A 22983-nucleotide genomic window follows, 5' to 3' on the forward strand; every position below is an offset into this window, starting at 1 on the left:
TTTACAAACTGTGCATAGCCTTGCGCGGTATACGCGTGAGCGCGCTATATAAAATTTTTTTTACATAGTTCCCCCCCGACGCACCCCCACCCCGAAGGACCACTCGCACGCACTCCCACCCGCACCTGCACCCCCACCCTGAAGGACCGCTCGCACCCCCACAGCCTCCCGACCCCCCCCATCATGTAGAAGCTCCTACCGGTGTCCTGCTGCTTCCTCTTCCGGCGGTTCGCCCTTTCTCTAACGTCAAGCCCTCTTGCCCCGCCGACTCCCCGACACAATTGGGGCAAGAGGGAGCTCAAGCTCTCTTGCCCCAGTCAACCGCGGCACCCCCGACACGATCGGGGCAAGAGGGAGCTCAAGCCCTCTTGCCCCTGCCAACGGCAGCACCCCCGACACGATCGGGGCAAGAGGGAGCTCAAGCCCTCTTGCCCCGCCGACTCCCCAACTCCCCGGCAATATCGGGCCAGGAGGGAGCCCAAACCCTCCTGGCCACGGCGACCCCCTACCCCCACCCCGCACTACATTACGGCAGGAGGGATCCCAGGCCCTCCTGCCCTCGATGCAAACCCCCCTCCACCCAACGACCGCCCCCCCAAATAACCTCCGACCCCCCCCAGTCGACCCGCGACCCCCCTGGCCGACCCCCACGACACCCCCACCCCCTTCTCCGTAGCTTTGTGTAATTGGCCGGACAGACGGGAGCCAAACCCGCCTGTCCGGCAGGCAGCCAACGACTCAATGAGGCCGGATTGGCCCATCCGTCCCAAAGCTCTGCCTACTGGTGGAGCCTAAGGCGCCTGGGCCCCACCAATAGGCGGAGCTTTGGGACGGATGGGCCAATCCAGCCTCATTCCGTCGTTGGCTGCCTGCCGGACAGGCGGGTTTGGCTCCCATCTGTCCGGCCAACTACACAAAGGTACGGGGAAGGGGGTGGGGATGTCGTGGGGGTCGGCCAGGGGGGTCGCGGGTCGGCTGGGGGGGCGGTCGGAGGTTATTTGGGGGGGCAGTCATTGGGGGGAGGGGGGTTTGCGTCGAGGGCAGGAGGGCCTGGGATCCCTCCTGCCATAATGTAGTGCGGGGTGGGGGTAGGGGTCGCCGTGGCCAGGAGGGTTTGGGCTCCCTCCTGGCCCGATATTGTCGGGGAGTTGGGGAGTCGGCGGCGCAAGAGGGCTTGGGCTCCCTTTTGCCCCGATCATGTCGGGGGGGCAAGAGGGCTTGAGCTCCCCCTTGCCCCGATCGTGTCGGGGGTGCTGTGGTTGGCTGGGGCAAGTGGGCTTGAACTCCCTCTTGCTCTGATCGTGTCGGGGGTGCCGCGGTTGGCTGGGGCAAGAGGGCTTGAGCTCCCTCTTGCCCCGATCGTGTCGGGGAGTTGGGGAGTCGGCGGGGCAAGAGGGCTTGGACTCCCTTTTGCCCCGATCATGTCGGGGGGCAAGAGGGCTTGAGCTCCCTCTTGCCCCGATCGTGTCGGGGGTGCTGCGGTTGGCTGGGGCAAGTGGGCTTGAACTCCCTCTTGCTCCGATCGTGTCGGGGGTGCCGCGGTTGGCTGGGGCAAGAGGGCTTGAGCTCCCTCTTGCCCCGATCGTGTCGGGGAGTCGGCGGGGCAAGAGGGATTGACGTTAGAGAAAGTGCGAACCGCTGGAAGAGGAAGCAGCGCAGGCAAAGGGCTCACGGAAGGGCCGGGACCGCCAAGAGAATGCAGCAGGACACCGGTAGGAGCTTCTACATGATGGGGGGGGGGGTCGGGAGGCTGTGGGGGTGCGAGCGGTCCTTCAGGGTGGGGGTGCGGGTGCGGGTGGGAGTGCGTGCGAGTGGTCCTTCGGGGTGGGGGTGCGAGCGGTCCAGCGGGGGGTGAATCGGACGTCGGGGGGGGCATCAGGCTTTCAGGGTGGGGACAGGACTTCAGGGGGAGAGGAGAGTCGGGGCGGGCGAAAGGAGAGTCGGGGTGGCCAGAGGAGAGAAGGGGCGGGCTAAAGGAGAGTCGGGCAACATGCGCGGTATACGGGTGTGCGCGGTATATAAAAATTTCTGTACATAAATTTGTGTTTTCCGCGCGCTATACCCGTGTGCGCGTTTTACACGGGTGCGCGTTATCTACGTGAAAATACGGTACATAACAAAGATTCAGGTAATTATGGAATACAGTGGAGAATAACAATACATTCGGGTAACAGAAGAAAATTACCTAACATTGAAGGAAGAAGTTTATTGGATACAGATGGAGGTGCTTATTTGGGAATCTGAGAATATATTGGCGATATGGTTCGAGGAGTTGACTAGTTTGGTATTCACGGGGGAGAAAGCATGTGCGACTAGGGAGGAGGTTAGTAAGTAGGGAAGTGTTTTTTGAATAGAAATGTTTTGATTTCTTTTTGAAATACTTTAATTTCAGTTGTTTTGATCATCAGTTTGGTGATGGTAGGGTCAATTTTCGCTGCCTGTGTCGCTAAAAGATTGTCGTATAGTTTCTTACGTCGGGTACCATTGTGAGGGGGGAAGGTGAATAGGTTCTGAGTTCTTCTTGTTCTGGGTGAGAGGTAATGGTATAGGCGGTTGTTTAGGTAACTGGGGGCAGTGCCATGGGTTACTTTAACATAGTAACATAGTAGATGATGGCAGATAAAGACCCGGATGGTCCATCCAGTCTGCCCAACCTGATTCAATTTAAATTTTTTTTTTTTTTTTTAATTTTTTCTTCTTAGCTATTTCTGGGCAAGAATCCAAAGCTTTACCCGGTACTGTGCTTGGGTTCCAACTGCCGAAATCTCTGTTAAGACTTACTCCAGCCCATCTACACCCTCCCAGCCATTGAAGCCCTCCCCTGCCCATCCTCCACCAAACGGCCATACACAGACACAGACCGTACAAGTCTGCCCAGTAACTGGCCTAGTTCAATCTTTAATCTTATTTTCTGATTCTAAATCTTCTGTGTTCATCCCACGCTTCTTTGAACTCATTCACAGTTTTACTCTCCACCACCTCTCTCGGGAGCGCATTCCAGGCATCCACCACCCTCTCTATAAAGTAGAATTTCCTAACATTGCCCCTGAATCTACCACCCCTCAACCTCAAATTATGTCCTCTGGTTTTACCATTTTCCTTTCTCTGGAAAAGATTTTGTTCTACGTTAATACCCTTTAAGTATTTGAACGTCTGAATCATATCTCCCCTGTCTCTCCTTTCCTCTAGGGTATACATATTCAGGGCTTCCAGTCTCTCCTCATACGTCTTCTGGCGCAAGCCTCCTATCATTTTCGTCGCCCTCCTCTGGACCGCCTCAAGTCTTCTTACGTCTTTCGTCAGATACGGTCTCCAAAACTGAACACAATACTCCAAGTGGGGCCTCACCAATGACCTGTACAGGGGCATCAACACCTTCTTCCTTCTACTGACTACGCCTCTCTTTATACAGCCCAGAATCCTTCTGGCAGCAGCCACTGCCTTGTCACACTGTTTTTTCGCCTTTAGATCTTCGGACACTATCACCCCAAGGTCCCTCTCCCCGTCCGTGCATATCAGCTTCTCTCCTCCCAGCATATACGGTTCCTTCCTATTATTAATCCCCAAATGCATTACTCTGCATTTCTTTGCATTGAATTTTAGTTGCCAGGCATTAGACCATTCCTTAACTTTTGCAGATCCTTTTTCATATTCTCCACTCCCTCTTCAGTGTTTACTCTGTTACAAATCTTGGTATCATCTGCAAAAAGGCACACTTTTCCTTCTAACCCTTCAGCAATGTCACTCACATACATATTGAACAGGATTGGCCCCAGCACCGAACCCTGAGGGACTCCACTAGTCACCTTTCCTTCCTTCGAGCGACTTCCATTAATACACCACCCTCTGGCGTCTGTCCGACAGCCAGTTTCTGACCCAGTTCACCACTTTGGGTCCTAACTTCAGCCCTTCAAGTTTGTTCAACAGCCTCCTATGAGGAACTGTATCAAAGGCTTTGCTGAAATCCAAGTAAATTACATCTAGCATATGTCCTCGATCCAGCTCTCTGGTCACCCAATCAAAAAATTCAATCAGGTTCGTTTGGCACGATTTACCTTTTGTAAAGCCATGTTGCCTCGGATCCTGTAACCCATTAGATTCAAGGAAATACACTATCCTTTCTTTCAGCAACACTTCCATTATTTTTCCAACAACTGAAGTGAGGCTCACCGGCCTGTAGTTTCCTGCTTCATCCCTGTGACCACTTTTATGAATAGGGACCACATCCGCTCTCCTCCAATCCCCAGGAATCACTCCCGTCTCCAGAGATTTGTTGAACAAGTCTTTAATAGGACTCGCCAGAACCTCTCTGAGCTCCCTTAGTATCCTGGGATGGATCCCGTCTGGTCCCATCGCTTTGTCCACCTTCAGTTTTTCAAGTCTACTTTAAATAGTAGACAATAGAACTTGAATTGAGTTCTTGCTTTTATCGGTAGCCAGTGAGAGTCTACATAGGCGGCGGTGATGTGGTCAAATTTGCTAAGTGAGTAGATGAGTCTGATGGCTGTGTCTGTCTGTAGTTGTTTTATCATGTTGTTGGGCATGGTAGGTAGAGGCTGTTGCAGTAATCTAAGGTACTAAGTATAAGGGATTGTACAATGATCCTGTAGTGTTCTTTGTTAAAGAATTTTCTTATTTTTCTTAGGTTTCGCATGGTGAAGAATGCTTTTTGTATGATTTTGTGGATTTGTGTCTGCATTGTGCAGCATCTGTCTAATTGTATTCCCAGAATTTTGAGTGTGCTTTGTATTGGATATTTGATTGCGTTTACTTCCAGTTCTGTTAGGGATGGTTTTTGTTCCTTCTCTAGTAATAGGATATTGCTGCTAGGCTGATCTTTGCAAAAAGTAAATTTGATCACGTTTCTCCTCTCCTGCAAAAACTTCATTGGCTTCCAATAATTTCCAGAGTTTATTTTAAATGTGTCTGCTTAACATTTAAGATCTTGCATGGCATTCTTCCTCCTTTATTTCCCCTGTCTTGGAATTCTGTAAGATTTGACATTACCAGATCTACTAAAAAATGTAAATTGCCCTTTCCTACGCTAAAAGGCGTTACCTACATTGGCAAATTAGGGAAGTTTCTACTTTTCAAAATTACTGAGCTGTGGAATGATTTTCCTATTCAACTACGCGATCTGGGTTCTTTCCAACCATTTCGGAAACATCTGAAAACTTGGAGTTGTAAATTTCTCTTCTATCCATTCTATTCCCAAATCCATATTGTATCTGTTCTCCTTTCTAATTTCTTGTAAACTGGGCCGAGCTCTACTGTTTTAGAGAAGTTGCGATATATAAGCCTAAGGTTTAGTTTATTAATAAGTTAGGTGAATAGTAAAATAACATAACAACAGAAGCAGTAATTTAAATAAGTAATGGACTGGTTAGCCAGCTTTATAAAGTCTCCCTTTTCCAGAATGAAATAATAAAATAACACATGATGTTGATTAATATTCTCACTTAAAGTCCAACACAAGTGATGATGTACACAGGCAGATAGAAAAACTTAAAACTGACAAATCCCCTGGTCCGGATGGAATCCATCCAAGGGTTTTGAAGGAATTAAAGGAGGAGATAGCGGAACTACTGCAGCAAATTTGCAACCTATCCTTGAAAACAGGCATGATCCCGGAGGATTGGAAGATAGCCAACGTCACGCCCATCTTTAAAAAGGGATCAAGAGGTGACCCGGGAAACTACAGACCGGTGAGTCTGACCTCGGTTCCGGGGAAAATGGCGGAAGCACTGATAAAAGAAAACATCGATGTACATTTGGAAAGAAACGAACTTCTAAAAACAAGCCAACATGGTTTCTGCAGGGGGAGATCGTGCCTAACTAACTTATTGCACTTCTTCGAAGGAATTAACAAAAGGATGGACAGGGGAGACCCCATAGACATCATATACCTTGATTTCCAAAAAGCCTTTGACAAGGTGCCTCACGAACGTCTACTCCGGAAACTGAAGAGTCATGGGGTGGATGGAGACGTACATAGATGGATCAGAAACTGGTTGGCAGGTAGGAAACAGAGGGTAGGGGTGAAGGGCCACTACTCGGACTGGATGAGGGTCACGAGTGGTGTTCCGCAGGGCTTGGTGCTCGGGCCGCTGCTATTTAATATATTCATAAATGATCTAGAAACAGGGACGAAGTGTGAGATAATAAAATTTGCGGACGATACAAAAATATTTAGTGGAGCTGGGACTAAAGAGAATGCGAAGAATTGCAAAGGGACTTGAACAAACTGGGGGAATGGGCGGGGAGATGGCAGATGAAGTTCAACGTTGAGAAATGTAAAGTATTTCATGTGGGAAGCAGAAACCCAAGGTACAACTATACGATGAGAGGGATGTTATTGAATGAGAGTACCCAAGAAAGGTACTTGGGGGTGATGGTGGACATGACAATGAAGCCGACGGCACAGTGCACAGCGGCTTCTAAGAAAGCAAATAGAATGCTAGTTATAATCAAGAAGGGTATTACAACCAGGACAAAAAAAGTTATCGGGCGATGGTGCGCCCGCATCTGGAATACTGCGTCCAATATTGGTCACCGTACCTTAAGAAGGATATGGCGTTACTCGAGAGGGTTCAGAGGAGAGCGACACGTCTGATAAAAGGGATGGAAAACCTTTCATACGCAGAGAGATTGGAGAAACTGGGTCTCTTTTCCCTGGAGAAGAGGAGACTTAGAGGGGATATGATAGAGACTTATAAGATCATGAAGGGCATAGAGAGAGTAGAGAGGGACAGATTCTTCAAACTTTCTAAAAATAAAAGAATAAGAGGGCACTCAGAAAAGTAGAAAGGGGACAGATTCAAAACGAATGCTAGGAAGTTCTTCTTCACCCAATGAGTGGTGGAGAACTGGAATGCGCTTCCAGAGGGCTTAATAGGGCAGAGTACAGTACTGGGGTTTAAGAAAGGATTGGACAATTTCCTGCTGGAAAAGGGGATAGAAGGGTATAAATAGAGGATTACTGCACAGGTCTTGGACCTGTTGGGCCGCCGCGTGAGCGGACTTCTGGGCATGATGGACCTCAAGTCTGACCCAGCAGAGGCATTGCTTATGTTCTTATGTTTTGCTTGAGTAAATATGAGAGATAAAAGTTCAAATTTGCTCATAGACTATATTCTAATAAAAATTCAAAATTGCCAGTAGACTATATTTTAATCTACTTTTTCAAAGGCTTCTGATTCCTGAGGTCCTTGGAGTGGGTGGCCATGGGAAATGTTGCAATATTAGGCTCTTCTTGCAGAATTTGCTATTTTTTGTGGAATTACTACAGGAGACCAAGTGCTGAGACAAGCCTGGATGCAGCAAGTCTGGTATCTGTGGATTCCTATTCTCCCTCCTTATGTGGAAAGCTTATTTAATTGCTTATGTAAATTGATGGGATCCATCTGTACCTACAGAAGGAGCACCTGTGACTGCGCAAGAGGGTGTGGCTTTTCATAGCACACTTCCCCCAGATAAGTTTTCTGATTTGGAACTAGAAGACCAATTAGAGAAGGACTGGGGAGACTGGGGGTAGGAGTCCATGTCTTTATTGCTCTGGGGTGTTAAGCAGAGGCCGCGTGTCAGGAGACAGTGGTGGCTAGTCACAGAGCATTGGGAGATCTCGGAGGGCTCTTTGCATGTTGCTAGGATGATGTCCAAGCTGTATCCCATGGCTCCTGAATTTCAGCATCTGTTTATTCAACCTAAAGTAGATTCCATGGTAGCACAGGTTACCGAACATACTTCCCTGCCTAGTGAGAGAAGTATCATTTTAAAGTATGTACTAGATCGCAGGGTAGATGTCCTCAAAAGACAGTTTGAGGCCTTGGCCTTGGGAATGAAGGTGGCAGCAGTAGTCTTGTTTGTGGCACACACTTTCCATACCAAATTGCATTGGACTCCCTCGACGGATGATGATGTTTAACCCCAGCTGGTGATGGTAGCAGATGCTCTGTATGTTATAATTAGATTCATGAGTAAGGTTTCTGCTTATGCCATCTCTGCTCGTAGAAAGCTCTGGATCAGGCAATGGTCAGGAGATTCGACTTCTAAAGCAGTGCTAAGCAGGCTTCCTTTTAAGGGGCAAATTCTGTTTGGTAAGGAATTAGATGACCTTATGGCCAATGTGTCAGATTGCCACCCTAAAGCTTTGCCTGGCAGCATATCACGAGCCCCTAGAGTAGGGGTCAGCAACCTTTTTAAAGCAAAGAGCCAATTTACCCTAAAAATTCGACCCAAGATTTACAAAGAGCTGCAATGGATAGAGAAAGGAATTTGAGATATTCCAGATAACTCACTTTCTCTTTCCTCCCCAAAGGTCTAGCTTCTCTCCCCTTCAACCCCTTGCAGGTCTCTGCACCTCTCTTCCCTCCCTCCCCGTAGCCAAAGTTCTCTCCCGTCTCCAGGCCCCGACCCTTTAATCTACCTCCCAACTTCTCAAATCCCCCCTCCCCCTGGACATACTGAGGTACCTGGTGGTCCAGCAGAGTCTTTGTGGCAGGAACGTAGCATTCTTGCTCCTGCCTCCACATGGCTGCCTTCTAAATTAGCTGTCATGACATTTCATGGCTGCTTGTGTACTGTGAGCTGCCATGAGAGGTCACTGCATCCATTTTAGAAGGTAGCTGCGAGGAGGCAGGAGCGAGAGGACTACACTTCTGCCATGAAGGCCCACGCTGGACCACCAGGTACCTCAGTAGGCCCGGGGGAGGGATAATCGTGGGATTGAGAGGGAGATTAAAGGGTCGGAGCCTAGAGAGCCGTAGCCACATGCAGAAGAGCTTGCAAGCCACATGCAGAAGAGCTGCATGTGGCTTGCAAGCTGCAGGTTACTGACCCCTACCCTAGAGGGTCAGGTAGAGCTAATTTTTGATGCTCTCAGAGATTTTGTCAGTATTTATGAAGAGCCTCTACCCAGAGATGATATCAAGGATCTAGACAGAGCTACAGAAGCGCTAGGTGACCTCAATCCTCTGGTTCTTGCACCACAATAGCTCCATAAAATCCCAATGACACCAGGTCAGTTGTCTGACCTCTGCAGATAGGTGGGAGATTGTCAGCTTATGGGGAGGCTTGGGAGCTGATTTTCTTAGACTGCTGGGTACTGGACATCATTTGAAAAGGTTACAAGCTCAAATTATGTTACCCGTTTCCAGATCTATTTGTGAACTCTACAGCCAGGAGGCCGGAGATAGCAGTAGAGAAAACATGATTGTATGGTGAGTTATATGAGGAAATGTCCTAGCTCTACTCCTCATCTACCCTTGGAGGAGGGACAGGGGGTTCTGTGGATGTAGAACATTTGGGGGAAACACATGTGTGTTGGGGGCACAATGGGAATGAAGAATGCTGCCTCATGTACTACTCCTAGTCTTCAACTGTAACCCTCATTGAAGTTGGGAGTAAGAGAGGGGTTGGGGTAGGGAAGGAACAGGGCATGGGCACATCAGGAGTCAAGTGTTTCTCTAGTGCCCACCCATCTAACCATTTTGCCCTTCAAATTTAGCCTCTTGGCTAGACCACTGCAGTAGTTGTAGGAAAGCATTCATGGTTCTGGGAACCTAGCCATGCCCTCAGGGTGATGGAGGATGCCTCAGGCATCCAGCCACCTGCTGTGTCAGGACTGTGGTCTGAGCAGGGAAACTCAGAACTATGGACCCTGCTAACCAAACTCAGTAGATATGCAAACAATTGTGCGGTATGTAGAAACTGGAACAGGGAGGTGAGTGGCTAGCCCCTGAGAACATGACTGCTGATGGCCACTGTGCCCACATGAATAGGCCATGAACAGCTAAAAACAAGTATCATTCAGTTGTTTATGTTTAGGTTAGCAAAGAAGATATCATCCTCCACCTCAATACGGCCGGTGATATATTTAAACGTCTCTATCATGTCTCCTCTCTCTCTACGTTCTTCGAGTGAGTATAGCTGCAATTTATTCAGCCTTTCCTCATACGGGAGGTCTTTGAGTCCCGAGACCATCCTGGTGGCCATTCTCTGAACCGACTCAACTCTCAGTACATCTTTTTGGTAATCTGGAGGCCACATTACCAAAAAGATGTACTGAGAGTTGAGTCGGTTCAGAGAATGGCCACCAGGATGGTCTCGGGACTCAAAGACCTCCCGTATGAGGAAAGGCTGAATAAATTGCAGCTATACTCACTCGAAGAACGTAGAGAGAGAGAGGAGACATGATAGAGACGTTTAAATATATCACCAGCCGTATTGAGGTAGAGGATGATATCTTCTTTTTTAAAGGTCTCTCGGCCACAAGAGGACATCCGCTGAAAATAAGGGGTGGGAAATTTCATGGTGACACCAGGAAGTTCTTCTTCACCGAAAGAGTGGTCGATCGTTGGAATGAGCTTCCGCTTCAGGTGATTCAGGCCAGCAGCGTGCCGGATTTTAAAAGGAAATGGGATACACATGTGGGATCTCTAGGGAGGTAAAAAATGTAGAGGGGATACACATGTGGTATCTCTAGGGGGGTAAATTCAAGGGGGTGGGGTTGTTAGAGTGGGCAGACTAGATGGGCTATAGCCCTTTTCTGCCGTCATCTTCTATGTTTCTATGTTTCTAAGTTCCACAGGCCTGAGGCTGCAAAGCATGTGAAAGTGCAGATGAGGTAAATGAGGAACCTCAGAAACAGCGCCCCCCTACCTTGCCCCAAAGAGGACTGCATTTGATTAAAGCAGTGATGCAGACACACATATAGCCAGTTCCAAAGCAAACACACATACAGCCAATTCCAAAGCAAATATGAACTGAAGCTAGTTATTTGAGGTTCCATAAAATGTTGAAAACTTATTTATTTTTTTTTTTTTGTAAATATTTATTCATTTTCAAATCTTACACCAAGTGTACAATGTTCATACATAAAATTCATACAAATCACTTGACATTCTTATCAATTATTGTCTAAAAACATATGAGTATTCCCTCCCCATCCAACCCATTCATCAAGAAAAAACACATTGAACGCATAACATACCTCCCCATCCCTAAACTAACAATCTTTACTCCATGTGAGACTTTTAAAAAGTGAACAATACCCAAATATAATATTGAAATTGTATATGCAAACCCAGATCTCACTCTATTTCCCCAAAATTATAAAAATGAACAATATAATAAGAACCCTTCCCCTCTCTAATAATTTAAGGTGTATATTTCAATAAAAAGTAAGAAAAATGGTATTCAATCATCACAAAAAGATGTCAGTGGATCCCAGATTTTAATAAAAGTCTTATAATTTCCATTATGTATAGTGTAGCCGGCACGCTCCAGGCAGAGGGCCTGGGAATACTGGCCACAATCAACTTCTTGTGAGTCGCTGCGTGTCTCACAAGGATAAGTTATTTCAACGTTCAGTGAAAGGGACACCATCCAAACAATAAGTTCAATGTTGAATAAAGAGTTGCATTTAATTGTTCAAAACAAAACAAAAAAAAAACCACAGTAACTTGCTTGTCAGGATTACAATGGCCAAGTCAACGGGCTTCCCATACAAGTTAAACACAATGTTCAATAAACAGTCTCTGGTTGAGAAACCAAAAAGAGTCCAAACTTAAACAAAACTCGCATTTAAATCATAGTCCAGGTGGAGTTCATTACCAAAAGGAAAGGAAAAAAACTTTTCCACCAAAACAAAGTTATAAGACAGTGTAAAAATACTGGCTTCTTCAGCGACTCAAGGCTGGAAAGACAGTGTGCACCGTGTGGTCTTGAATTGCCAGAAATTAGGCCCGCTATCCCACCACGTAACACGGGGCTAACCCCACTGTCTTAGCACATCAAGTATGCTTAACTCAAAAAGGAAAAGCACAATTAAGTTTTCAAAAATGGAAAAACAAAACTTCCCCCCAAAAAAATCCTTGCTTAATTCAGCCTAGTACAAATCCACTCTTTAACATGAGTTAGATTAATTCAGTCTGAGAAAAGTTAGTCCAAAACAAACTTGCAATAAACTTCAGCAATATTCAAATAATACTTGCTTTTGTGAGGCAAACCTCCATAGGAGCATTATCAGGAGTCAGCCCAACACTGGCTTCAGGGCTTGTTTCTAACTCTATGGCCAATGGTTCCTCACTCAGACTGGAAGGTGATTCTCTTCCAGCCTCTGTAAACTCCATGTCCTCTGGAGCTTGACTGCTATCAGGAGCTCTCAGCCCTGAGCCTTGTGACCTTCCCTGCTGCTGTTCCTCTCTCTTCTGATTCTCTAGGAGCCTAGTCTTCAGGGAGAACAGCTTGCAGCCCCGCCCCCAACCCTCAGGTGGAAAGGATTTCCGGTGATTCACCTTGTGATCCAGAGGGGGATGGGAACCTAGCACTGCTGCTCTCTTACTCCCTCTACAGGCCCTAGAAGAAAATTCAGACTGAGAGGCAGAAAATGGGGAATAAGGCAGATACTAGCTCCTGCCCACAACGCACCCCCATGACTACCCCCCCAAAACTCCCACTCACCCCCTCAACTCGCAACCCCCCAACCAGCACCCCTCGACAACCCCCTTTACTCACAATCAGTTGGTAGGGTGGACGGGTCCCAAGCCCACCCACCCGGCAGGCCTGCCATTCACTGAATGGTGGTCCTTAGGGCCTGATTGGGCCAGGCGCCTAAGGCCCCGCCAACAGGAGGGGCCTTAGGCACCTGGGCCAACCAGAATAGGCCCAGTTGCCTTAGGCCCCTCCTGTGGGCAGGGCCTTAGGCACATGGGGCCAGTGGGCAAGGCCTTAGGCACATGGGCTGAGTTGGCCCCATGTGCCTAAAGCTCCGCGCACAGGAGGGGCCTAAGGCAGCTGGGCCTATTCCGGTTGGCCCAATCATTCGCCTGGCCCAATCATTCGGGCTTGGGACCCGTCCACCCAGCCAACTGATTGTGAGTAAAGGGAGGGTGTTGGGGGTAGGGGGGCTAGTTGCAGGTTCGGGGGCGATTATGGGTTGGGGCGGTCATGGGGGGGTGTCATGGGCAGGAGGGCCTGGGATCCCTCCTGCCTGTATCTTAGTTGGGGGGTACATCATAGGCAGGAGGGGTTAGTCTCCCTCCTGCTCATATCTTAGTGGGGGGTCGTTGTGAGCAGGAGGGGTTGGGCTCCCTCCTACCCATATCTTATGGGGGGTAGGGGGTGTGCTGTGGGCAGGAGGGATTGGGCTCCATCCTTCCTGTTTTGGTTCCGGGGGGGGGGGGGGGCCATCACGGCAGGGGAGATGAGCTATCTCTCCTGCCGCGATCGTTTCGGGGGGGTTGGATTCTGTAACTGGTGTTGTTTTTGACAGACACTGGTTACAGAATCCAGCTTTTAGGCAAAGGACTGGCCCCTCCTTCGCCTAAAAACTCTTGTTTTGGGCGTTTGGGACTTAGGCTTTTTTGGGTTGATTATGTGTTGTAAATTTAGACGTAGTGGTGGGCTGGCCATTTAAACTGCTGAACGTAGAGGCAGGCCATTCTCAAAAAAAACCTTATTTTGGACTTTTTTTAAGAGAATGGACATTTTCCCGTTTAAACTGCTGAACGTAGAGGCTTTAGGTTTTACCCTCTGGGTTTTAGGGTAAAGGCTGCATTTCCCCCGGTTGTGTGGAGAGGATCCATGGGGGCAGAGGTTATAGTCGGTGTCTGACTGGCAGTCTAAAGATCTTCAAGTCTGGTTATTTTGGAGCTGTTCTGAGGCAGAAAATCCTTTTCCTCCATTCAGCTACAGTGAAAAATGCTGACAGGGTGGACTGTGAAACTCTCTAAAACTAATTTTTAAGAGTATCTAAGGGTAGGATTCAGGTCTCCCATCTCCCCAAACCCCAAATTGCTATTTTTTTAAAAAAAATTTGATTATTTTTGCTGTTTTTGACATGAAGTCGCTGGTGGCAGCCATCTTGGATTTTAATCAATCTCTTTTTCAAAGTTTTATTTCTGTCTCAAAACCTCTTGATTTTGATTACAAATAATTTGGGATGGACTTCTCATCCCCTAATCTATATGCATTGATTGTGCCGGATTGGTGCCAGATCAAGGACCATATACCATGTGCTGCAGCATAGTGGGGGAGGGGCTGAAGTTTCTGGCTTTTTGTGCTTCAGGTCCTCCAGGGCTGGGGAGTCAGCCTGGGTCTGTACTTTCAGAAAAATATCTCACCCAGAGGCCATTCTGGAGTTTGGCACTTAATGCCTGCGTTACGAGTCTGGGGGACTTTTTTGGCGTGATGCGAGTGCCTCAGCAGGGCCCTACAGTGGACAAGGTGTGACTTTTCACCACACCTTTTTTCAGCTCCTCTGGAAAGTATATTCTTTGGACCCAGCTCATTGGATGCAGGAAGCGGGCACGTATGTTTCTTCTAAACTAGTTGTGCCAGTGGCAGAAGTCCCTTTTCAGGAATCCTTTTATCCAACTATGGCAGAACTCGACTCCATTATGCCATTCGGATATTATGCTGCTTTTGTCATCTGACACTGCTTTTATTTTGGATCTGGCTGATACCCTTGCTGGGACTGGTCAACACAGTCACCCTGAGAGTCCGGATTTGAATGAGGACCCCTCCATCAGCAGCCCTTTTAAGTATAGCCTTGACTATCATTTTATTGCTGGGGTTCTGAAAGAGCAAAAAATTGGAATCCTCTTTCCACGTTAGTGTTAGGTCATGGACCATTTTAATGGGCTGTCCTCTTTTTTTCCATGGAAAGAAACAGGAGAAATGCCTTCACACCAGTGAACAGCAAACAAAACAACAAAGGTGACCAATTGGTGTTCAGTCTCTTTTATTATGATGGACTTGATACAATCGTGTTTCAGCCCACAAGGGCCTGCCTCAGGAGTCAAAACGCAAAATAGCCACAAACTTTTCAACACATTCTGTGGAAAACTACAGCTCAAATAAACAGCGTCTGCTGATGTCCACGCTGTTTATTTGAACTGTGGACATCAGCAGATGCTGTTTATTTGAGGTGTAGTTTTCCATAGAAATGGCTTCTTCATGCATCAAAGTGGAGGCTGCCTTCTTGGTGGCATGTGCATGTCACATGAGATTGCGCAGAGTGCCCTCTGCGGAAGTAGATGTCTGCCCCAGCTAGTGCTGGATGGTGTGGATTATGTGGTGGATGCCCTTTCTGATCTCATTTGAATAATTACCACATATGGGGTATCTGCATTCTGACCTCTTTGGATTTGTCCTTGGACTGGGGACACCGCCTCCAAGGCCACTTTAAGCAGACTTCCTTTCAAGAGTTGGTTTCTTTTTGGGACAGATCTGGATGATCTCATGGCCAGTGTTGCTGATCGCCACCCTAAGTCTCTCCCTGTGAACAAGTCTTGCCGGACTTTGGGAGGGGACAATAGTAATTTTCGTCACTCCTGCCTTTTGTGTCAGAGATCCTCGGGCTGTTCCTCCTAGAGATATTTCCAGGGATACAGCTGTCCTCTGACTTCCGGATCCCGGATATCTAATGCTCCTAAAAAAAAACTTCCAGAGGACCATCTAGCTCAGTTTTACTATGAGTGGACTTGTATGTCCTCAGATTTTTACTAGGAGTGGATGTTGCATGTCCTAGGATAAATGAATGCTGGACAGCATTCGGGAGGGACACAAGAGATATTTCTTTTACCTGCCTGCAGATTTGTTTCTGGACTTTCCAGCAGGTCAAATGGAAAAGGAGTCAAAGGTCCACACTACTTTGTAGTGTCTCTTCAACATCCAGGCACTAGTACTAGTACAAAACGTAAAGCTATCTATTTAAAATGTAAAGCTAGCTATCCTCTTCATAACCTCTAATTTCTTATGTCCTTCCCTCATTTATTGAATTACCTGTAAACCGTGTCGAGCTCTATCTTTATGGAGATGATGCGTTATACAAACTTAAGGTTTAGTTTAGTTTAGTTTACCCTCTATATACTTCATCATGCCACAGTACGATGGAGGTCTGGAGGCCCATTCTGGATCTCATGTCATATAAGAACATAAGAATTGCCACTGCTGGGTCAGACCAGTGGTCCATCGTACCCAGCAGTCCGCTCCCACGGCGGCCCCTAGGTCAAAGACCTAACTGAGACCAGCCCTACCTGCGTACGTTCCGGTTCAGCAGGAACTTGTCTAACTTTGTCTTGAGTCCCTGGAGGGTGTTTTCCCCTATAACAGCCTCCGGAAGAGCGTTCCAGTTTTCCATCACTCTCTGGGTGAAGAAGAACTTCTTTCCATTTGTACGGAATCTATTTCCTTTTAATTGTAGAGAGTGCCCTCTCATTCTCCCTACCTTGGAGAGGGTGAACAACCTTTCTTTATCTACTAAGTCTATTCCCTTCAGTATCTTGAATGTTTCGATCATGTCCCCTCTCAGTCTCCTCTTTTCAAGGGAGAAGAGGCCCAGTTTCTCTAATCTCTCACTGTACGGAAAATCCTTCAGCCCTTTAACCATTTTAGTTGTTCTTCTCTGGACCCTTTCGAGTAGTACCATGTCCTCCTTCATGTACGGTGACCAGTACTGGACGCAGTATTCCAGGTAAGGGCGTACCGTGGCCCAGTACAGCGGCATGATAATCTTCTACGATCTGTTCATGATCCCCTTCATAATCATTCCTAACATCCTATTCACCGCCGCCGCGCATTGCGCGGACAGCTTTATCGACCTGTTGACCAGCACTCCAAAGTCTCTTTCCTGGGGGGGTCTCTCCAAGTAACGCCCCGGACATCCTATATTCATGCATGAGATTTTTGTTACCGACATGCATCACTTTACACTTATCCATGTTAAACCTCATTTGCCATGTCGATGCCCATTTCTTGAGCTTGATTATGTCACGAGCTTGATTATCGCAATCCCTCTATGTCTTCACTACTTTGAATAACTTCGTATTGTCCGCAAATGTAATCACCTCAAACGTCGTACCAATGTCCAGATTATTTATAAAGATGTTGAAGAGCATGGGTCCAAACACCCAGCCCTGCGGCACCCCACTGGTGACGCTCTTCCAGTCTGAGTATCGTCCATTTATCCCCACCCTCTGTTTCCTATGCTCCAGCCAGTTTTTAATCCACATGAGTATTTTACTCTCGATTCCATGGTTCGCAATTTTCTGAAGTAGTCGTTCATGTGGAACCTTGTCGAATGCCTTCTGAAAATCCAGATATACAATGTTGACCAGGTCGCCCTTGTCTATCTGCCTGTTTACTTCCTCGAAGAATTGCAGCAAGTTTGTCAAACAAGATCTGCCTTTGCTGAAACCGTTCTGGCTGGTCCTCATCAGACTGTGTCCATCAAGGTGATCACTGATGCGGTCATTTATCAGTGCCTCTACCATCTTTCCTGGTACCGAGGTCAGACTCACCGGTCTGTAGTTTCAAGGATCTTCTCTCGAACCTTTTTTGAAGATCGGCGTAACATTCGCATAACCTTCCAGCTCCCACACCCCGGCATTATCAGCAGGTACTGGGGCCTATGGGAGCCACCTTGGAGGTGATCCCCTGGGCTAGTATGCATATGAGCCCTTTACAGGAGTCCCTCTTCTTTCTCAACATCAGATGCCGCTCCCCTGGAAAGAATCAGCGTGTAGAAGTCTGCACTGGTGGCTTCATAGAGAGGCTCTTTACCAGGGCAAGCTTCTTTGGATCTTATAGTGGTTAACTCTTAAGATAAATGCCAGCATGTCAGGTAGGGGGGGTCACTGTGGGGACCTTTCTATTCAGGAGCGATGGTTTCCTTGTCAGTGATGTTGGCTGCTCCATTGTTTGGAGTTTTAGACAATTTGCCTGATGTTACTCACTTCCAGCCCACTATGGAAGGAAAAGTGGTGCAAGTATTCTCAGACAACGCCACGGCAGTGGCGAACATAATTCATCAAGGGGGCACAAGAAGCTTGCATGCTATTTTGCTGGCGGAGTTACATCTTCTGTCTCTCTCGGCAGCATACGTGGCCGGAGTTGACAGATTTCCTCAGTCAACAATTCCTGGACCCAGGAGAATGGTCCCTCTTGCAGAAAGTGTTTCCATCTGATCGTACAGTGCTGGGGTCGGCCCCAGATGGCCTTGATGGCTTCAGTAGAGAACTCGAAGAGCAAGTGCTTCTTCAGTTGAAAAACAGAGTGCGGAAACTCAGGGTTGGATGCCTTGGTTCAGCTCTGGCCAGCTCACAAGCTCCTTTATGTGTTCCCTCCGTGGCCTCTGGCTGGTCAGCTCATCCACTGGAGAGCGATGCATCCCAGCTTTGTGATTTGAGTTGCTCCATTTTGCCCTCATCTAGTGTGTGCGGATCTTGTCAGTCTTTAGTGCGACAGAAAGCTCACCCTCTTTCTTCTTAGCAATTTTCTCGGTCAAGGTCCTGTGCCCATGGAGACCCACAACACTTTGGTCTTCCAGCATGGCTCTTGAGCACTCAGCCTTAATGGGGCACGGTTCTTTGGAGGAGATCCTCTCAATGCTCTTGAAGTCCAAGAAACCCTAAACTATGTCTCCTTTTGCCTCAGCCTGGAAGGCTTTCCAATAATGGTATGCTAAGGACCGGGTGGAGCCTGAGCAGGCTCCCATTTTTGTGGTCCTTGTTTCTCCAGGCAGGCTTAGATAAGGGTTAGTGGTGATCTCCCTTAAAGTTCCGGTAGCAGGCTTTTTGTGCTTCAGGGTACGTAGGGGTTCTAGGTCGCTTATTCAGGTTTCTGAGAGGGGTGCTTCATTTGCAGTCTCCCTTGTGTCATGCTTTCCCTTCATGGACTCTTACCATCGTTCTGTAGGGCCTTGTAGAAGCCCCATTCGAGCCACTTAAGGATGCTACTCTTCTGGATCTGATGCTCAGACTGTCTTTCTGGTTGCCTTTGTCTCGGCACGGCATATTTTGGAGCATCAAGCTCTTTAGTGCAGAGACCTTTTATCCATATTAGAGACGCCGGAGTTGTTCTCCATATTGTTCTTTCCTTTCAACTAATGGTAGTTTCTGCTTTCCATGTTACCCAGAAGGTTTGTTTACCTGCATTCAATTTCACAGGCTCAGAGCAAAAGGATCAGATCTTCCGCAAGTTGGACATCAAGAGAATCTTGCTCCACTTTTGGAGAGGACTTATGATTTTCGGATATCTGCTCCGCCTCAGTGTAGTTGATTTGCATTTATAACTTCAATTGCCCGATGGATTCATGTGGCCATTTCCGCAGGCTTATGGCCCCAACAGTGAGCTGCCGCTGGTTTCCTTTCAGGCCCGTTCCTCTAGGAGTGTTGCTGCTTCGTAAGTGGAGTCTTGCACATTTTCTCCAGATAAAATTTGCAGGGTGGCTCTTCCTACCTATACCCATTTTTTTCTGGGTGGATGTGGTAGCTTGCTCTGATGCTATTTTTGGGACTTCGGTGTTGCAGGTAGGTTCTTCTGTCCCTCCTTAGATGCTGCCACTGCTTTGGTATTTCACCTAGCGTACTGAATCCAGAAGGGACATAAAACGTAGAATGGAAGATTAGGTTTTCACCTTCAATAATCTTCTGTTAGTCCCTGGAGGATTCTGCATTGCCTGCTTTCTTTGGCCTCAGTTATTCTCCTTACAGGCTGCTTCATGTGGGTGCTTGTTTTACACAGCAGCTTAGTTCTACAGTGTTCCTCAGTGTTTTTCTGCGTTTGCCTTTGTCTCTGTTTATTGCTTGTTTTCATGTTTTGCAGAGCAGACCAGTTCACCAATTGTTTATGTTGCTGGTAAGTTTCCCCAGTACCACCTTCCTTGTCATAGATTTGTTTAGGTATGTTCCTTGGCTTTTGGACTGAACCCAGGGGAAGCTCTCACTCTCTCTTTAAGGTAGGAGGAGCATGTGGTCAGAAAGAAGATTATTGAAGATGAAAACCTAATCTTCCATTGTATTTCAGTCAGTGGCTCCTTGATAAATTTATGGCCCTTCACTTGGGTTTTGTTTTGTTGCTAATGGTTATATTTCAGTTAAGATTTTGAATATTTTTATCTTGTTTTATTGTATCTAATGTTTTATTTGTTAAAATTATTGATAACAATCAAGTAGAATACTCCTTATAATAATTTAAATAACACTGTGTTCAGGAACACACGTGTGTACTCCTCAAAGAATTCACTTGCAATTCTCAATTTTCAGTGGAGCAAAGACCTCAGTGTCACGTTGGATCAATAATTCAAAAAAATCCTCCCGACATAACATCTTCAAATAAAAATCTGAAGGTGTGAACACATCCTTGGTCTAAAAAACTCCATACTCATTCATTCAACGTTGCTCTCGTTGTCTCAGCAGTGTCTTAAAGTCACCTCCACGGGTGATCCAGCACTTTAAGTCCGTAAAGGAATGTTGAAATGTTAAGCAATGTTCAACTAATGGTGCTTCTAACCGCTGGCATGATATACATGATTAGTGTTCTGTCATGCGAGTACGAAATTTCCTGGAAGTCTGCCCTATATATAACTTAAAACATGGGCATTGTACGAGATAAGTTTTCTTGATTATTTTTTGTTTTTTCAGCTCATTCCCCTGACAAAGCCCATTGTGGCAAAACAGGGGCCCTGTCGGGATACTATCGAATCATTGAAGGGGTCCATTGGAGAAATTATATTTTTGATTGAATAACTGCCAGACCCTCTATTACCGTATTTTCATGCATATAATGCGCGCGTTATACGTGTTTTTACAAACCGTGCATACCCTTGCGTGGTATACGTGTGAGCGCGTTGTACAAATTTTTTTTTACATAGTTCCCCCCCCGACGTCCGATTCACCCCCCTCAGGACTGCTCGCACGCACCCGCACCCCCACCCCGAAGGACCGCCGACTCCCCGACTCCCCGACACGATCGGGGCAAGAGGGAGCTCAAGCCCTCTTGCCCCAGCCAACCGCGGCACCCCCGACACGATCGGGGCAAGAGGGAGCTCAAGCCCTCTTGCCCCCCCCAACTCCCCGACACGATCGGGGCAAAAAGGAGCCCAAGCCCTCTTGCCCCGCCGATTCCCCAACTCCCTGACAATATCGGGCCAGGAGGGAGCCCAAGTCCTCCTGGCCCTGGCGACCCCCCCCCGCTAGTTGTTCGGGCCAGGAGGGAGCCCAAACCCTCCTGGCCACGGCGACCCCCTAACCCCCTAACCCCCCCTAACCCGCACTACATTACGGGCAGGAGGGATCCCAGGCCCTCCTGCCCTCGACGCAAACCCCCCTCCCCCCAGCGACCGCCCCCCCAAGAACCTCCGGCCGCCCCCCCAGCCGACCCGCGACCCCCCTGGCCGACCCCCATGACACCCCCACCCCCCTTTCCCGTACCTTTCTGTAGTTGGCCGGCCAGACGGGAGCCAAACCTGCCTGTCCGGCAGGCAGCCAACGACGGAATGAGGCTGGATTGGCCCATCCGTCCCAAAGCTCCGCCTACTGATGGGGCCTAAGGCGCCTGGGCCAATCAGAATAGGCCAGGGAGCCTTAGGTCCCTCCTGGGGGCGGGGCCTGAGGCACATAGAAACATAGAAACAGGAGGACTTGGGCTCCCTTCTGGCCCGATATTGTCGGGGAGTTGGGGAGTCGGTGGGAAAAGAGGGCTTGAGCTCCCTCTTGCCCCGATCGTGTCGGGGAGTCGGCGGGGCAAGAGGGGAAGCAGCAGGACACCGGTAGGAACTTCTACATGATGGGGGGGTCGGGAGGCTGTGGGGGTGCGAGCGGTCCTTCGGGGTGGGGGTGCGAGCGGTCCTGCGGGGGGGGGGATGAATCGGACATCGGGGGGGGCATCAGGCTTTCAGGGTGGGGACAGGACTTCAAGGGGGAGAGGAGAGTCGGGGTGGGCGAAAGAAGAGTCGGGGTGGCCAGAGGAGAGTCGGGGCGGGCGACTGGAGAGTCGGGCAGCATGCGCGGTATACGGGTGTGCGCTGTATACAAAAATTTCTGTACATAAATTTGTGTTTTCCGCGCGCTATACCCGTGTGCGCGTTTTACATGGGTGCGCGTTATCTACGTGAAAATACGGTACTTTTAGCCTCTGCTTACATACTGTACCGAGAAGATCCTTTGCAACAGATAAGTCTTTCAATTTTTTTCTTTGTTTTTGAGTTTTGTATGAAAAATAGTTGATGAATATTGCTCAAACATTGAATGAATGAGTGTGGAGTTTTTTTGGACCAAGGATGTGTTCACACCTTCAGATTTTTATTTTAAGATGTTATGTCGGGAGGATTTTTTGAATTATTGATCCAACGTGACACTGAGGTCATTTCTCCACTGAAAATTGAGAATTACAAGTGAATTCTTTGAGTAGTGTGTTCCTGAATACAGTGTTATTTAAAATGTTTTATTTGATACCTTTATTTAATGTTGTACATTATTATACTCATTTTTAAATTGTAATGCATCATGAGCATATTTTCGATTATGGTGTAATAAAATTTAACATAAAATGTAACTACTGTAAATTTTTAATACATAGATTTCAAAGAATATTAAGAATATTGTCCGAGCATTACGACTTTTTGACTACAACCATAATGGGCAAATACAACGACATGAACTAAGACAAGTCCTGGAGAAATACTGCTTTAGAATGAAAGATGCTGAATATAATAAGTAAGTAAAGAAATAGTTGCATGGTATGACTGAATTAAGATTTTAGGCTGCAAAACCTACTGTTTATTTGTTTATTTGAGGTTATTCAGAGAGAGGCTGGAAACATATACCAGAGGTAAAGATACTTACCTGTAGCAGGTGTTTTGAGGACAGCAAGCATACATTCTCACATGTGGGTGACATCATTCATGAACCTAGTATGGACACTGCAAGTGCACTGTCGCTTTAAATTTTTAAGGCAGTGCCCATACTGTCTGCATGCCAGCGCCTTCGCACCCGATATTGGTTTGCAGGACTTATAGTTCAGTAACAAAGATAAGACCGTTGGATGACCATGGAATAAAGGGAGCGCTAAAAGAGGACAAAGCAATTGCCAACAAACTGAACACATTTTTTACGTCTGTATTTACCGAAGAAGATGTACCGTATTTTCACGCAAATAACGCGCACCCGTATAAAACGCGCACACGGGTATAGCGCGCAG

General features: G+C 47.5%; 1 protein-coding gene across 4 annotated transcripts in view; it reads left to right on the forward strand.

Annotated features, from left to right (window-relative positions):
* EFCAB6 (EF-hand calcium binding domain 6) overlaps positions 1-22983 on the forward strand; it is a 474908-nt gene that overhangs the window by 58800 nt on the left and 393125 nt on the right. For all 4 annotated transcript variants that reach the window (XR_004540188.1, XM_033953069.1, XM_033953071.1 and 1 more), the window contains exon 6: positions 22363-22499. Coding sequence is in view for 3 of the 4 variants with exons in the window: in XM_033953069.1 (XP_033808960.1) it covers positions 22363-22499 (137 nt within the window). In the remaining variant the exon portion in view is untranslated. The remainder of the gene's footprint in view (positions 1-22362; positions 22500-22983) is intronic.

This window comes from Geotrypetes seraphini, chromosome 7, assembly GCF_902459505.1.
Source record: "Geotrypetes seraphini chromosome 7, aGeoSer1.1, whole genome shotgun sequence".
Classification (NCBI taxonomy): Eukaryota; Metazoa; Chordata; class Amphibia; order Gymnophiona; family Dermophiidae; genus Geotrypetes; species Geotrypetes seraphini.